Source organism: Pygoscelis adeliae, unplaced genomic scaffold (genome assembly GCF_000699105.1).
Source record: "Pygoscelis adeliae isolate BGI_AS28 unplaced genomic scaffold, ASM69910v1 Scaffold47, whole genome shotgun sequence".
NCBI lineage: Eukaryota > Metazoa > Chordata > Aves > Sphenisciformes > Spheniscidae > Pygoscelis > Pygoscelis adeliae.
The window spans coordinates 1398530-1415046 of NW_008825255.1; the positions used below are offsets into that span (position 1 = coordinate 1398530).

A 16517-nucleotide genomic window follows, 5' to 3' on the forward strand; every position below is an offset into this window, starting at 1 on the left:
GCATCCTGGGGTGCATCAAGCACAGCATAACCAGCCGGTCAAAAGAGGTGATTGTCCCGCTGTATTCAGCATTGGTGCGGCCTCACCTTGAGTGCTGGGTGCAGTTCCGGGCCCCACAATTTAAGAAGGACGTGAAGGTCCTTGAATGCCTCCAGAGGAGGGCAACAAAGCTGGTGAAAGGGCTGGAAGGCATGCCCTGTGAGGAGCGGCTGAGGACTGTGGGCTTGTCTAGTTTGGAGAAAAGGAGGCTGAGGGGCGACCTCATTGCTCTCTACAGCTTCCTGAGGAGGGGACATGGAGAGGGAGGTGCTGAGCTCTTCTCCCTGGTGCCCAGGGGAGGTTTAGACTGGACATTAGGAAGCATTTCTGTACCAAGAGGGTGGTCAAACACTGGAACAGGCTTCCTAGAGAGGTGGTCGATGCCCCAAGCCTGTCAGTGTTCGAGAGGCATTTGGACAATGCCTTTAACAACAAGCTTTAACTTTTGGTCAGCCCTGAATTGGTCAGGCAGTTGAACTAGATGATCATTGTAGGTCCCTTCCAACTGGAACTATTCTATTCTAGTTTACAGCTCCAATCTTAAGATGAATTACTGATTAAACTTTGGAGACTTTATAGTTTCTGTTATTATTAAATTTCACAGATGGAATACTGTCTTTAAGTCCTGTGTTGCAAATTAAGCAATCCAAATTGTTTCTTTTCACATGACATGTCCAAATCCTGGAAAGACCTGTCACTAGCATGAAACAAAATGAAATGTGTTTAAAATATTTTTTCTGTAATGTCAGCCATGTAGTGTCTCTGAAAATGCAATTATGCAGCCATTTATAGTAGTGTTTATCTGGATTTTACTTACTTGACCAGACCATTTCAATTCACAGCAATTCAAGCATCAGGGATGCACTGAACCCATATTTGGTATATTAGTTAGAAACTTGCTTAGATGGGACAAAATTGGACAATCTTCATAATTTATAGTATCTCACTTTGTTTTTCACTATCTACAAACTAGTCAACCTAATTAAGAAGCTGTACTAATGTATAAGTACATTCAAAAGAGCAACAATCTTTTTAAAGTATCTATTCTACCATTTAATAAGTATTTCTACTATGGAAGTAAAACCTTTGCGTCTACAAGCTGGGAAAAATATATAGTCGGCTTAACTTGCATGTATTTTTACAATTGAATTGCTCCATAAAGCACATTGTAGTATTTAAGTTTTTTTTCCTTCTGCTACAGTCTTATGAGAAATTGTGAATTTTCCTATTAAAATCATTTTTTCATGTACATGTGTGTTAAACCAGTAAGTCGGTCCCTTTTAGGAAAAAAAAACCACATGTCATTTAAAGTAAGTGATAATTGGAGTCTTCTGTTTACCATGGACCACACTACAGATACATTAGTGGGCCAATTCAGTCGTCCCACTCACTGTCACTCTGGAGTAAAGGAAACTGCATATTTGAAACATCGGTTCAAAAATCATTCATGATCTTGCAACTGACAACTGCAGTAACTTTATTTATTAATGCAATTGCCACAGTGGCATTTTGCAGTTTGATTCTAACCACAAAGATCAAGACTGAAGCCACAAAATAATTTCTAACAGTCTCTGACACTTGTCAAACAACATCCATCAATATTGAATTACACAACATAAAACTTGCAACTTCCAATTGAAATACTCTGTCTTCCCAGCGAATTCAGTTACATTTGACTCTCTACACAGGAATTATTCTACTCTGAAGATATGCTGGGTAAAGTTAAATTTTGTCCAAGAATTTTTGTAAAAACATATTTAACCAACAACTTTCATGAAATATCATTAGAAGTAATTTTAAATTACAAAACTAACATAATACAGACAAAATACATGAATTATCTAGAGCTGAAACGAATAAAATTTTTGCTTCCAGATCTCACCTAACATTGTCCTGAGCACTTGCTCAAGATTTAAAAGGACAATATCTAAAGCAAATCAGGGCACAATATTAAAACACAGAAGCCAAACAAGCCTCTCAAAAAACTGACAAAGATAGACCTCAATACTCACCCATCATTAGAACATGTCAAAAATTCTTCCTTTATTTTTGGATGCCAACAGCCTGAATTGAGCATTGCTGTGTGACCCTAAGGAAATAAACACAAGGAGGTCTTACAAGGTTTTGTAAGATGTTTTACAAGATTTTATATATTTTACTCCAAATCCTTCAGGTGGAGTCACATGAAAGCTGAGGGCCGAATCAGACTCTTCTAACCACAGCAATGGCTGGCTGACTTCACAATGATTTAACAGATCTAATCCATTTCATGCTTGCTTGTTTTCATTTTTGAATTACAAAAAGCCTGTCATTCTTCTATTTGTATTTTTTCTTTCAGAAAATGGCATGGAATCATACTTCCCTTTTTTCTCTTGGGAGGACTATAATGCAGAGAAAGGATGAAACAATAGGCATCAATATGGTGTCATGCAAATTGTTCCAAGCTACACAAAAATAACAGGAATTACAAGAATTACCAGGGTGACACAATATACATACTCAGTGCGAAACTACACTAGCCAAAGACCTTGTTGGTCTGAGGAAACAGAATTCGAGAGTCAAGATGGATTTAACCTCATGTGAGTTTTTCATAAAATATTAGAAGCTGCAAATTGAGTAGTCAGCCCTGTTTCTTTAGGATGGAAAAAACAGAAGGTAAGGATTTTATCCAAAGTGAGCAATTGCCATTATATGGTGACTATGAATATATATTGTCCAGTTGGCTTTACTTCTTTGAAGTACAGGCACATGCTCATTGACTACATTCAAACAGAAATTTGGAAACTACTGCAACGCTGGAATTACTTCAGTTTGCTTTAAGCACAAATATGGAGAGAAATACTGAAAAGTTAATGGGGCGATATAACAAATATTTTAGCATTTCAACTGTTGGACCACAATACACTGTAATTCTAGATGTTTACAAGAGAGAGAAAATCTGAATTATTTTTAAGTAAACAAGAACTAAAGCAGATGTTACTATTTGATGGCTTTATATACATATCACTAGCCAAAAGAAATAGTCATCTGACAAGAACAGCTTTAGGCAAAACAGCATTTAGCCTAGTATATTTGGCAATATACTTTACAAGCAATAAATAAATCAACTTTATCATCAGTTTGAGGAGTAGATTTTGTTATTACTTTTTAGGCTTAAGCTATTTAAAAAACTGACCTTAATTTAAATCATCTATGTAACAGAATCGTTGTCTCACACAGTTTGTGGAAATACGAAGGCAAAGTGGTCAAAACCCAATCAACGGTTGTTAAAATACTTCAAAACTATGAATCAGCCCTTCTTCATTTGCATTTTTAACTACCATTAAAAATGTACACATTGTTGCTTATTAGTTACTTGTATGCCATGCGTGCAAGACAATAATAACAACCTCCAATGCCTGCCTTGAAAGAGGTAAATGATATCAGCAAAAGAATGGAGGGTAGAAGAAAGCAAGAGACTAGACAGATCAATAGTTTCTAATATTTTTGGGGGGTTAGTTGGACAAGGATATGGAGGAAGCTCACAATTTTTACAAGATACACTTTTAAATAGATGAATTTGTTGTAGTATCATAGAAACGTTAGTTGGAAGAGACCTCTTGAGTTCACCTAGGTCAACTTCCCGCTCAAAGCCAGATTATAGCCAACACCAGATCAGGTCAGCCATGGCTTTGCCTAGCTGGGTCTTGAAAACCTCCATGGATGAAGGTACCACAACTTCCAGCATGTATCAATACATGGGACTATCGTTTCCAAGAGACAGGGCTTGCATTCTTCCTTACTGAACTTCATGAGGTTTCTTGTCAAGAGAAAAAATACTGTCTTCTGGCATTCAATTAATTTCTGACTTACCTTTGTGTTTGTCATGTCCACAATGTATTGGTCTCCTTTTATGCATTCCATTACTGGGAAGCCATCTCTGTCAAGAACTTTTGCCTGAGAGTTACCAGAGACAACGAGAATGACATCTCCTGTGCTGCTATACTGTAAAGATTTGATTTGGTGACTAAAAAGAAAAGAAAAAGAAATAAAATGTTTCAATTGACTTCAGTTCCTGTAAGTCTACCCTAAAACAGAAAAGCCAATGGTGAGAAAACGTATTGCAGAAATAGACCCATACACATTCCTATACCAAAAAGGTGGGAAGAAAACAGATCTGAGATTAATGGATTAGAGCTTTTTATTCCTCTGTGTGTGTGTGTGTCACATTTCCTTCTTCAACCACACAGCACATCAAACAATATTATTTACAAAGTTGGCACGTAAAATGTCATTTCTGGCAAACATATTTAAGAATGCTCTTAAAACTCCAAGTGAAAAATAGTATGTGTCAGATTCAGCTCTTCAGGGCTGAAAATTCTTTTTCATCTTCTCAAAAGCAACACGTGGATTTACAGTAATCTATAAATTACTACAGAAGGATGTCGTAGTCCTACATAAAGCTCCACTGTACATTGTACACCAGGAAATTTGTCGTATATCAGCATTCTTGCATCTTTTTCTATGTTCAGGGCTACAGTTTCATCAGAATCTTAGATAAGTTAAATATACCATCAACCCTGGAAACATGACAGTAGATAACAATCTGCCTAGTCTACTATGCCTTAGATGATTGGTCGTTTGCTGTAAACGTTTTCTTACATACGTCTTCTATTGATTGAGAAAACCTGGAACAGAAATCATGGACTAATACCAAAACGACAAAAATTATTGACTGAAAGTGGGAAGACGGCTGATGAGTGAGAAATCCATTTCCAGCTTCAGATTCTTCTCTCAGCATTCTGCTTTATGAACAAAGTTCACTGCAATTGCTGTATCTGAAGCAGATAACCCTTTGATCCCCTACCCAGCCATACTCCATTACAAGGACGGCAAAGAACACAAAGCAGTCTATCCACTCCACACCTGTCAGAATTTATATGCCGGCACATTAACAGAACATGCACAATAACATCACTTTATATTAATGCTTCAGCTCTGCAACTAAATTAACTGCAAATTAAGGACTGGAATGCATTTGCCAGCTAGATTTGGATTCCCATGGCATCCAAACTGTCCTCAAAGGAGTATCTTCCTTTTGGTGAAGAACATAACCATGTGCATTCAAATCCCAGTAACTTTAAGGAAACTACTTCTAACACAATTTCACATCAGTAAAATTAACACTCAGATAATCAAAACTGACTATGCAACTTGTAATTTAATAATTTAACATTTCACATCTTATATGGTAGTGACTTCATGACTGACTCAGCAGTGGCTATTATCTGTTAAATCTGTCTTCAAACTGTACGTTACTACACAAAACAAGTAAAACATTGTAATACATATTTTAAAAGTTCTGCATTGATCATAGTAATGTAAACTAAGCATGAGTTTCTCATTCAAAAGATGTTTGGCAAGACTGATTACATTATGATTCAAAAGCCAGACTGCTTCAAGCATCCTATTATGTAATACAAACTGGCAGCCAAATTGGCCGAAGTGTTATAAACTCTGATTTTTAGTAGAAAGGAGACACTCAAATCTGGGAATTTCCAAAATAGATCACAGGCAATGTCTGAAAAAGCATCCTGAGCCTCAAGAGCAAAAATGGATACTTGCTCAGAAGAGGAGAAGGAAGGCCAGTCACATTAAGCTCAGAGGAAACACTGAAAAAATTAAAAAGAAATCCACAAGAGTAGAATATTCTCTGCAGGCAGCTGATAAACCTAGACTAAAGAATCCATCAGATTCAGCTTTAGAGCAACACTCACGTCTTCAGAATTAAAAAACCTTCCCCAGTTGTACTTCTAAGTGCTCTTGCCGCATCACATGATTCGTACAAAGCTCAAAATATTCCTGAGCCCTACCTGAGTACTGCATGCAGAATGAAATACTTATCTAGTTATATTCCTCACACTCTAATGCTGAAATTGTCAGAAGAAAATACCCATCTCCAAAGCATAGATTCGTGTTTTGCACTTTTTATTGTTGAAATGTAAGAACCAAAATTAAACATTTAAAAACTGCACTAAAAGATAATTTTTTGATTGATTTGGCCACTAGATAGGATCGAACAGCTTGCCCAGAAGTAAAATCTGATTTTTGTGAGAATCCACAATATGTAAAGGCCCACAGAGTCTTCCGAGAAAACTGTTTTTCAGACACTGAAGTACTGAAATTAAAACCGCAGACATTAATACTGTTCACATGGCACAGTTCATAATTTGACCAATATTGTCTCATTGCTTCTTTGTAGTTCTGTATCAGCGTGTTTGAACGAACTTTGTTTTCATCTTAGATTTAGATTTGAAGTTTCTTCTAACAAGGAAAAGCTCCTGATTTTACAGCACTTAGCACAATGGGAAGATAACTGATAATTCATCAAATCAGTCATGTGAAAAAATTAGTCTGAGAGAAAAGATTTCCACAACCTTTACCTAAAGGAAAAAAAAAACCCAAAACCTTTTGTGACTGTGCAATACAGCTTTTAAAATCATGTCGAAAAATTGGTTCTATAAGCAGGGCATTTGCAAAGCCCCAGAAGTTACCGCTTTTCAGCTGTTTATTGGAGTATGACCAAGAGCGAGGCTCTGCAGAGGCAGTTCTTAAAGAAAACATTTTTGGTTCTTATTAATGTTAAAGCAAAAGTCTTGGGAAACTTACAAAAACAGTTCCCTTTAATAGCATTAATCCAAGTCATTTTGGTTTAAATCTGCCAAATGTTCATAGTACTTTCTGCCAGGACCTGCAGAACAGAGCTACATACATGGGGAGAATCATGACACACAAATAATTTCTGCACATGTAACACAGCTTTGCCTTACCCTTGCCTTTGCCTTTAACACCAAGGTGTGGTTTGAAGGTACTAGTTTTCTGCCAGGCTCTTTTTTTTTCCCTCCCCTTACATCCCAAATCCAAGGAGAAATTAACAGAGTAACCTGATACTATGCTACAAAATGGAGTCTGGACAACACAGAATTGTTCTCAGGCTTTTTTATTCTTAAAATGAAATTAAATTTATGGCTCCAGAACTGGATTTCTGCTAACACCTAAAGCTGCCATACCAGCACTCTTCAGAATTCTTTGAAATTAAGGTCTGTGAATGCTAATAGTCCTTGCAATAAATTCCATAGTGAAAAAAATAATGTAAGAATATATATACACCTGGGCCTAAGTTATATAATATTCCACATAGTGCTCACCAGCATGCCTCAGTGTCAGCATGAAATAACTGTTTCTTAAGTTTGGATCTTGTTACTAGACAGAGCTATAGTTCCAGTTTTATGTTTACAAAAAGATACAGAAGGGGTATTTAAATAATGTATTTTTAAAAACCCAAAATTAGTACATGAGACTTGCAACAAGCAAAATTCCCAGACTTTTCATCAGTAAATTGTATTTTTAATATTTTTTTTTATTTTTATGTATTTCATTTATACTTCAACATACTCAAACAACAAGAATGTACATTTCACCAAGAACATTCATATAAAATTACTTATGAGATACTTATAACACACTAAATGAACAGTGTCAGGGATAACAAGCACTTTAAGCTCAAATTTCACCATCAGTTCTTGCCAAAAGAAGGTTACAAATGTATTTGCAAGCTGTTTTCCTTGAAATGGGACAGTAATGCACACTGTACTTGTAGTTTTTATACTATATTTACATCTTATACCATTATTACCAAGTACTACTAAATTTGAATGCATTCTTCTGCTCAATTTGGAAATGCTTCAGTTAAAATAATCTCCTACTGTGGGAGTAAAGATTGTCAGCTCTTTCTTACTGCTCAGTTATGACAGAGGAGAGGAAAATACCATTTGTATCCTGCTAACTAATCATGTAAATGAAACTCATGCCAGAAAAGTCTGAATGTGACTTGACATTTGGATAATTTTATTTATTTATTTATTTCAAAGCAGCATGTTTACTAAGTTATGTTTTCAAAGTAAATGTGCCAATTCATCAGTTTATTATAACAAGATAAGTCTGTCAGAGAGATTAGAATTGCATAACGAATCAAAGCACTCTTTTTATTTTCCTGATTTTTCACAGTTCAGGACATCAGTAGAACCCCTTTCCATTTTGCTCCTTTTCAGGCTAACAGCCCCAACTTTTTGTCGTCTTTCATTACCTAGATTCTTGGCACATCTGTAATTAGTCATACACATTCTAACCTTCCAAACTGCTCAAACTTCAGCTGCAGCTTTTTAAGACAATAATGATTAAAAATAGACATTCTAAGGACTACTTACTGCACATGATAAATTTCAATCCCTTTTTTAAGCATACCAAAGTATCTTATAAAGTGCACCTAATTAGTTAGACATTAGAAAGTACCTTGCTAGAAAAACTGTGTTATTAATTTATGAATGTGTTTATCTGAAAGTTTGTTGTGCATGAGACATACGCTCCTTTTGAACAAGCTCTGTATTCTAATTCTCTGCAGCAAGTAAATTAACTCAGTTCATTCACTTGCTGAATTACCAGTGAACAGTATGGATAGTATGGAAATCACTCTCTAAAAAATGCTTCCTGGATTTTTTTTTTTAATTTACATATATATAAATGATAAATGTAAATAAATATATAACTTTTTTTCTTTAAAAAAGGCAATAGACTTACACTTTTTTTAATGCACACTATGTAGCTATTCAATTATCAGCGCAATGCAAAGGACCAGTGCTTCCAGAAACAGAGGATTTAATGAAAATTAGATACACCCCCACTCAAAAATACCGGCAGCAGCTACAGAGGCTCTCTACAAAGGGGTCAACTGTTTTAACTTTCTTCTCTTCTTCATTTATTTTATATAAGCAGAGCACATATGGAAAGTGTATTCTATTAATTTCGATTACAACTATGAAAGTCAACGTGTCTCTGAGAGGTTCATAACCGATTTGCGGACACGCTATTTGCTGACACACTATTAACAATTTCATCTGCAAATTCACCTGTAGCTTTCTAAAAGGGGAAAATAAGCAAGTCGTCAGAAAAAGCATGAGAAGACATAAGCAGACAAGTTCTCAGATTCATATTCCCATTCCATTTACCACAAAAAGTATAATGGGATACAAAAGCCTTTTAAACAAGCTATCTTACAAGGCTTTTGTGCATTCTGTTAGGAGCTTAACATAGGCACAGTCTTAGGTGAAAAAGGCAAGTCTTCATGCCTACCATTCACAAGGCTGGAGTGATCGAAAAGCTTGGAGAGAGGCATCCATTCCAGCAAAATCCCAAAATTTAACATCATAGTCGTAGCCACCAGTTATCAAACGGGCACCTGAAGGATCCAACCCCAAAGCAGAAACCTATACAGAGGAAAAAAAAATATTAAAAAAATTAAGATCATTCAAGCTTTTTATTTTTTTTTCCTACAGTTCTTCAGCTGTCACCAAAATATAAAATACTACTAAAGTAAAAAAAAATATTTCAGGGTGCTAATTTCTTCATAAAATACATCATCTATATTTTGTTTTTGAATTTTCACTACCTTCTATAATGTCTGAGTACTTTGGAAGGGGTAGGGAGCACGGAAATGGAGATTTCATGATTTGAATAAACCACTGAAGACAGCTGATAAAAGTTACAGTGTTTGCTTTCTAATCATCTCATTGCAGAATCTGGATATGTTTCATTTCTATGAAGAAAATGGTACTCCAGACTTTTCTAGCAAGATACTGAAATGGCATTTAACATCCATCAGTTTTAAGATTTTGCACTAGTTTATTCAAGACAGTTCATGTACGTACATACATTTCTCTTCTGAAAAAAGAAAAGAAAAAATAAAGTATCAACTTGATTTAAAAAAAAAAAATCACACATTTAAAAAAAGATACTATTTTAACTAAAAAAGCTCAAAAAACCTTTACAAAAAACATTTGTTTTATATACAAAACTAGCTACTTAAAGCTACTCGGAACTTTGAGGAAAGAATGCTTAATGCTCACTACTTCTCATTTGTTATCCTCAAATCAAAGGTTGTTTAAAATGGGATTTTTAGTGAAAATCCTATTTTAATTCTCTATTTGAAGAACTTTATTACAGTAGTGTTCAAATCATCATATGGAGAAGTGAGAGTAACAGAAAGCATCTCTGATAAAATATCCTTTCATTTACCTTCAAAATTATTTCTTCTCTTTTCTCATTTGTGAAAATATTATCTACTACTATCATTTCAAGTTTCAATACAAGATTAGCTAGACAATGTGCTAAATTAATTTGTAAGTCAAGTAAAGAGATTAACTCTCCAAAATTAAGTCATCTACATGAGATAGTGTTGAAAAGTGATGTCAAAAACTGTAAAACAAGAATATTTTTAGAATTACTCAAAATTACATGAAATGTTAAGATGACTGAGAAGGTTTTCATGAGAAGATAAAACACATACGGAATTCATGCTTAGGTTTTAACCCCTAGAACACAATTTAACCTCTATTAGGCATTTCAGGTTAGACAGACCATGGGTAAAACCTCGCCTCTAACCAGAGGATAAGTTTTAACCATTGGACAAAAACCTGGGCCATCCCACATACATAAGATAGATCATCAGATCACCAGATTCAGAAACCCATTTACAACAAGGAAGACAGTCTTCAACACAAGAAAATAAAGTAATAATAATAATACAAGTTCTAGAAAGTGCCTGGAAAGGGATTTGAAGAGATGAGCCAGAAAATTCTGAAGGAAAAAAAAAATAATGTTATACTCAACCAAGAACATTCAGACTTACAGAAAATTGGGTGGGAAAAAAACAACCAAACAAAAAAAACTGTAGACACAATAAAAGAAGGAAATGCCTTAATTTCTGAGTGAAAGATAATACTTGAGAATAGTGTCATGGCTATAGGCTACCAACGCTGAACTTCTTTGGGGGAAAAAAAACCAAAAAACCAGGCCAATTACTTTCAGATGCATAAACCTGTATTAAAAATTCCAGATATTGATGTATAAAAATTACAATAATTTGCATATAAGGATGCTCGTCCATGTGTATCTTCTTTGCACGTATACTCGAAAAGTACTGACAGTCACTGATTTAATGCAGACACATAGAAGTAACACCAAAAAACCTTGTCTCAAAGATATATCAGTCTACTACTGTACTTTTTTTTAAAGCTTTAGTATATACACTGTGTTACGGAGACTTTTAAAACTTGTGTAAACTGTTGAATAGTTCTCACACAAAACACTGTTTAAAAAATGGAATTTAGCATGAGATATTCCCTTTTTTAACTGGGCATGGAAAAGTAACCTACAGAAAATAAATGTTTCAATAAAAACACCAGTTATGAATGGAATTTATTCTTTAAGTTTAAGATGGACAATTTGTTTTGCTAAAATTAAGGTTTCATTATATGAAAGAGCATGGGCTTCTTTTGAGTTTTCTTTTTCCAGTTTCATGTAGAAAAGGTTCACCTAGGTATTCCTTATTTTATCAAAGACTCATTTCTAGTCATCTTCTCCTTAAGGCTCGCATTGCTCCTCATGCTGGTACCTCACTGTACAGTGCCATCATATAGCCAACAGTTTGAAAAAAGTACTTTCAAGAAAACCAAGACGTTGCAGAAATGCTGCTGCTGTTCACCAGGCAACTGACTCCTTAATCTAATTGTCCTGCTTTATTTTAGAGGCATTCACTTGCAGAAACCTTATCTTTTAGAGAAGGTCTAAAATCTCATTCTTCTAAAGAATGCAAAGGATGATCAGATGTCCTAATCCAGCACCCCCCCAAAAAAACGATTTACAGAGTTACTAATAGATTCAGTATTTTTTCTTTTTAATTCCCTGAATCAAATGTTTAAATGTCTGCTTTGTGCTATCCCTAAGAATGAATTAAACTCCACTTAGTGATTATGTCACTGTGACATATTTGATTTTCAAATGAAACAGATGCAACCTCTTACATGTTTAAAAAAAAAATGGCCCTTTTACCATTTAAATGCAAATTTTGAACCCCATTCATTTCATTCATGATTTCTAGCATGCAGAAAAACTGGGCATCTCCAGATTAATCATGCATTCAATTAATAGACTCGGGTGTTCTATGCTACAATAACTACTATAGGAAGGAGTAGCTGTAATATGAGACATTAGAAAGCACACTGTTCAGAATACATCCAATTATGTATTGTTTCTCATACTCACCTATGTATCAAAAGTGTCAGGAGAAAAAAATAAATAAATATATCCCTGAAGTTTCATTGGGAACAGCAACTCCTATTACACTGTACAAGCAAGGCAACCAGGAAATTAATCAGGTATCTGGAAAGACTCTCCAGCTTGGGAAATCTTTTCTCAGACTTTTCAGCTGCACAGCAATAGAGTCATCATCAAACCCACGTTCATTAGACTGAAGAGGTACAGATGGGATACATAAGTTTAGATGAAATACAGTACACTATATGAACATAATGAGAAGACTGTATTTTAAAATGTTGGGGTGACGCACTGATATCAAGATACAAATTTGTCCCCATCCTTGTATGTGTGTAATGACATGGGTAAGTAATTTCATTATTTTAAAACAAACAAATAAAACAAAGATAGTCCTTCTACAGAAGAGCTGTTTTTTTTCAATGATCTGTTTCATTCACTGCATCCAGTCTAATCCAACTGTGCTATATATACCTACGTTATAATTCACCTCTGCTCTAGGTGATGACAGCTGCATTCTCGTGCAGTCAAAATACCTCAGAAGTCTTCCAAAACTGTAACTTCCACTTTACAAAGCCTTTTCGTTAGAAATAACATAAGCTTACGCTTTAAGAAGCCTTCAAAAGATTTACTGGTTTAATATAGAGAAAAATAATTCACAAAGTTTTACATAATAGTTTGTTAGGAAACGTATTCAAGAAACATACTGAAGAAGCAATTACTGTCACATGTAAAATGGGAAACTGGTTTGCACTAGTACACTAGTATGCAAATCCAGTATGCATAGAAATTAGCATGCAAAGAAGTTACATGCACTGTGTGCATAAAAATCCACTCTACTTTTGTTTAGTGTAATACAATGCATCTTTTACAGGTCTTAAAAGAGAGTATCTTTCTATTTTCATTTGTAACACGTTTGTTACTTCTTTCCTCTCCTCCCTCTACGCCTGTATGTCTAGCACTATGATAAAACAAGTGGGTAAGCCTTATCACTTCTCCGCACTCCAAGATACACCACAAAGTTTGATGCCAGATTAATGAATAAACACTTCTGAAGATAACTATTTCTGAAAGCTTATTAAAAAACATTTATGATCTTTACTCTTAAGTTTAAGCACCCAGAAAATTCCTTTTAAATGTCTGATAAATATTAAGAAATTATTAAAAATTCACATCTTAAACTCATAAATTACTGATGCTTAATGTTTTGATTTTGTATATGTTATTTAATAAGTTTATTATTTAGAATAATTATTTAATATTGTTGAATGTTAAATTATTAAGTGTATGATTATATTAATTACATAAACAGAAAATGAATCCACGGGTTTTCTTAAAAATCCAATAAAGGAAAAATAAACCTTTCCTTTGATTGTTTAAAACCTCATGAAAGAGCATTTTTCTCAAATAATTTTTTATTTTTCTTCCCCCCCCCCGTTCTCAGGAATGCACTTGGTAGGCAGTCATTTAGCTGAAAGTGCTTTCAAAGGGATATAATAACAATAAAAGAAATTCTAGTACTACTTTCTCATTGAAGCCTAAGTCATGGCCCAAACTGAAGAGGCTAAACAGCAGCAGCATCTTTTTTAATGACCAACAAATAATATGGGCAAAGGATTTGGGAATAGATTCAGGGCTATTCATGGCCAGAAAATAAATTCCATTCTATAAAAATAGCTATTCGATCAATCAGCACATAAAAGCAGTTGAATTTGTGTTGGAAGACAACATTACCCAGAGATAAAAATATTGAGAACAAAGAAATGATAGTTCAAGGCAGACAGTGGTTCTTTAAAAGAAAGTGAAGGAGCAATACTGGAGGTAAAACCTAGAAAAGATGCAGTCAAAGACAAGGAAGAACAAGGTTTCAAGAAATTGAGAACGGTGTATAAAAGGCACTTAAAGATTAAAGGAGAATGAAGGAGACCTGTATTCAGCTACAAAGAAGTCTTAGAAACTTCAAGCAATAACATTCCCTTTGAAATCCATGACCAGTTAAAGAAAGGTCTAGATTAGACATATGTCTAGATTAGGAAGGTCTAGTCTAGAAGAGAAACTCTAACAATTACAGAGAGTGTATTTGACAAAAAGGAAGAAGAAAATGAGACTACAATTGACTCAAATGGAGCCACGTTTGGGTTATTACAAGAAAGCAAAGAGGCAGTCCTAAAACACACTTTCAATTGCAATAAGAAAAGAGCTAGACTAAAATAACAAATTAAGAAAAAGAATTAGCTTCTTGAACTTTTGCTGACAATAAGTATTTGTTATCTTATTTCATAGGCTGGCTCAGTTCTAGAAAAACAAGAAGTGTTGAAAATGTGTTATCACTTACTGTTTTTGTCCCATGTTGGAGTGTAATTTCATGAGAATCTGGAATTTTCTTGACAGGGTTCTGGAAAAAAAAAAAAAGGAAATCCACCTCTGTGAAAATAGTGCTATGACAAAAAAAAAAAACCAAAAAACAAAAAACCCAATACTGCAATATATATAAAAGTAAGAAAGGTTTCCCTCACAGCAACCATAACCTGAGGAGGAGAAAGCAGGGGGAAATCAGAAAAAAGAGACTAATTCCAGATTTTTATTTTCATGGATATACCACTAAAAATATGAGGAATAATTGTTAAAAAAAATATGAGACTGCCTTAATAAAGAACAAAAACAGGAAAAGATTTCCTGTTTTTCCTCTTTAGAAAACATGAAAATTCTCTTTTGTTCTTAACCACCAATATCTAACAATCTTGGCACTGTGATTTAATCAATTCATCATTATTACACAATGTCTTTTCAAATAAAGGACTCTCTGAAGTTAACAAAATTAATGAAAAAAATCTAGAAATTCATTACAGGAGCTAAGTTATCTATGTTGTTTATTAAGATCATGGACTGGCTTCCCACTTCCACTTGTGCCATTATCCCCAGCTCTCATCGGTCTTCACAACTGCCACTTCGATGGCAGCCATAACATAGTCAATGTAATTCAGGGAAATTCATTTAATAGCAACATACAGATTGAAAGCAATTACAGTTTAAAACATCTAACACACCACGCTAACATCTGTAACACAAATACGAAAATAGTTAATTTACACAGAAAGAAATGTACTGAAAGTACTCAAGTGATTACAAGATTCTAAAAAGGTCATTTGATTCATTATTCTCAAAATCCTTATTTGTCTGGGACTACTTATAGATATGCTACTAGATATTATGTACCAGACACAATCTATCATTTTGATGCCCAACATCTTTGTTACAATTTTCCGTTGCCAAAGTCTGATTTTAAAATAATTTTTAAGCACACTTCATATTATACATTATAGCTCTTTCCTTATCCATCTCTGCCAATTCCTTCCCTTTTTTTCCATACTTGCCACAGAAAGTCTGGTGGCATCAGGCTGATTTCCTTTATACTCATATTATCCTACAGTTCTATCAGCTTTATTTCTCCAATAAAACTGAAACTTTCATTATCTTTGGTTTAGCCAAACCTACCCTTCTTCCAACTTTACTTCTTGCCACTAACAACAGCTCTGATTCCCAAAAGAACTGTGTGATTTCTTTCCCTCTTCACACATATATACAGAGATAAGCCAGCAAAAGACTCGTGCCCTCTGTTTTCACATTCACAGCATATGCACATCTTCGATAGTCACAGGTGTTTGAAGGGGAACTTGAGTACTAGCATGGAAATCATATATGCACCTGAGCAAAAAAATATTTATGGGACTGTGGTCCATGCTAAGTTTGAAAAGGTAACTGTAAAGGTTTACAAATAGCTACACATGACGTTGTGAAAGGTATAGCCCACATGGCATGAAGAGACACTTCCACAGACTCAGTGGTTTACAAGTTGAGAAGCCGGTGTACCTCAAAATTCCCAAGTGAAGCTGTGATTATGAAAATGAGTTTATTGTTCAACTGACACTATAAAGCACCTGGACAAAGATATAATTATAATACAAATTAAGCTTTCCGTACCTCATCATTCCCTGCACTATAAATTGATATTTGCTGGTATTTCTTGGGATGCAAAAAACTGCTCAACAGCTGCTGCCTGTACTTGCCATCTAAGCACATTCCATAAAAACAGAAGTGTGAAAAGGAAACAAACAGCTTCCAAGATTCATACTGCCATCACCCACAACAAAAGACATACTACTTTCACAGAAACCATCCGTTGCTGGAAGGAGAAACAGCATTTTGGTCGTTCTCATATTAATCACTGCAAGGTTGCTTATTTTGTAATCCATTTATTGGAATGTTATAAGGTTGCTCATTTCATATACCACTCACATAAAAACATATTTGCTTTACAGTGCACTCCTGCT

At 34.7% G+C, this 16517-nt stretch overlaps 1 protein-coding gene across 1 annotated transcript in view; it reads right to left on the reverse strand.

Moving 5' to 3' along the window:
* Positions 1-16517, reverse strand: part of WDR70 (WD repeat domain 70) — a 145438-nt gene that overhangs the window by 88539 nt on the left and 40382 nt on the right. Inside the window, exons 5-8 of the mRNA XM_009329454.1 lie at positions 14522-14581; positions 9208-9341; positions 3892-4045; positions 2052-2128 (exon numbers count right to left, since the gene is read on the reverse strand). Coding sequence (XP_009327729.1) covers positions 2052-2128; positions 3892-4045; positions 9208-9341; positions 14522-14581 — 425 coding nt within the window. The remainder of the gene's footprint in view (positions 1-2051; positions 2129-3891; positions 4046-9207; positions 9342-14521; positions 14582-16517) is intronic.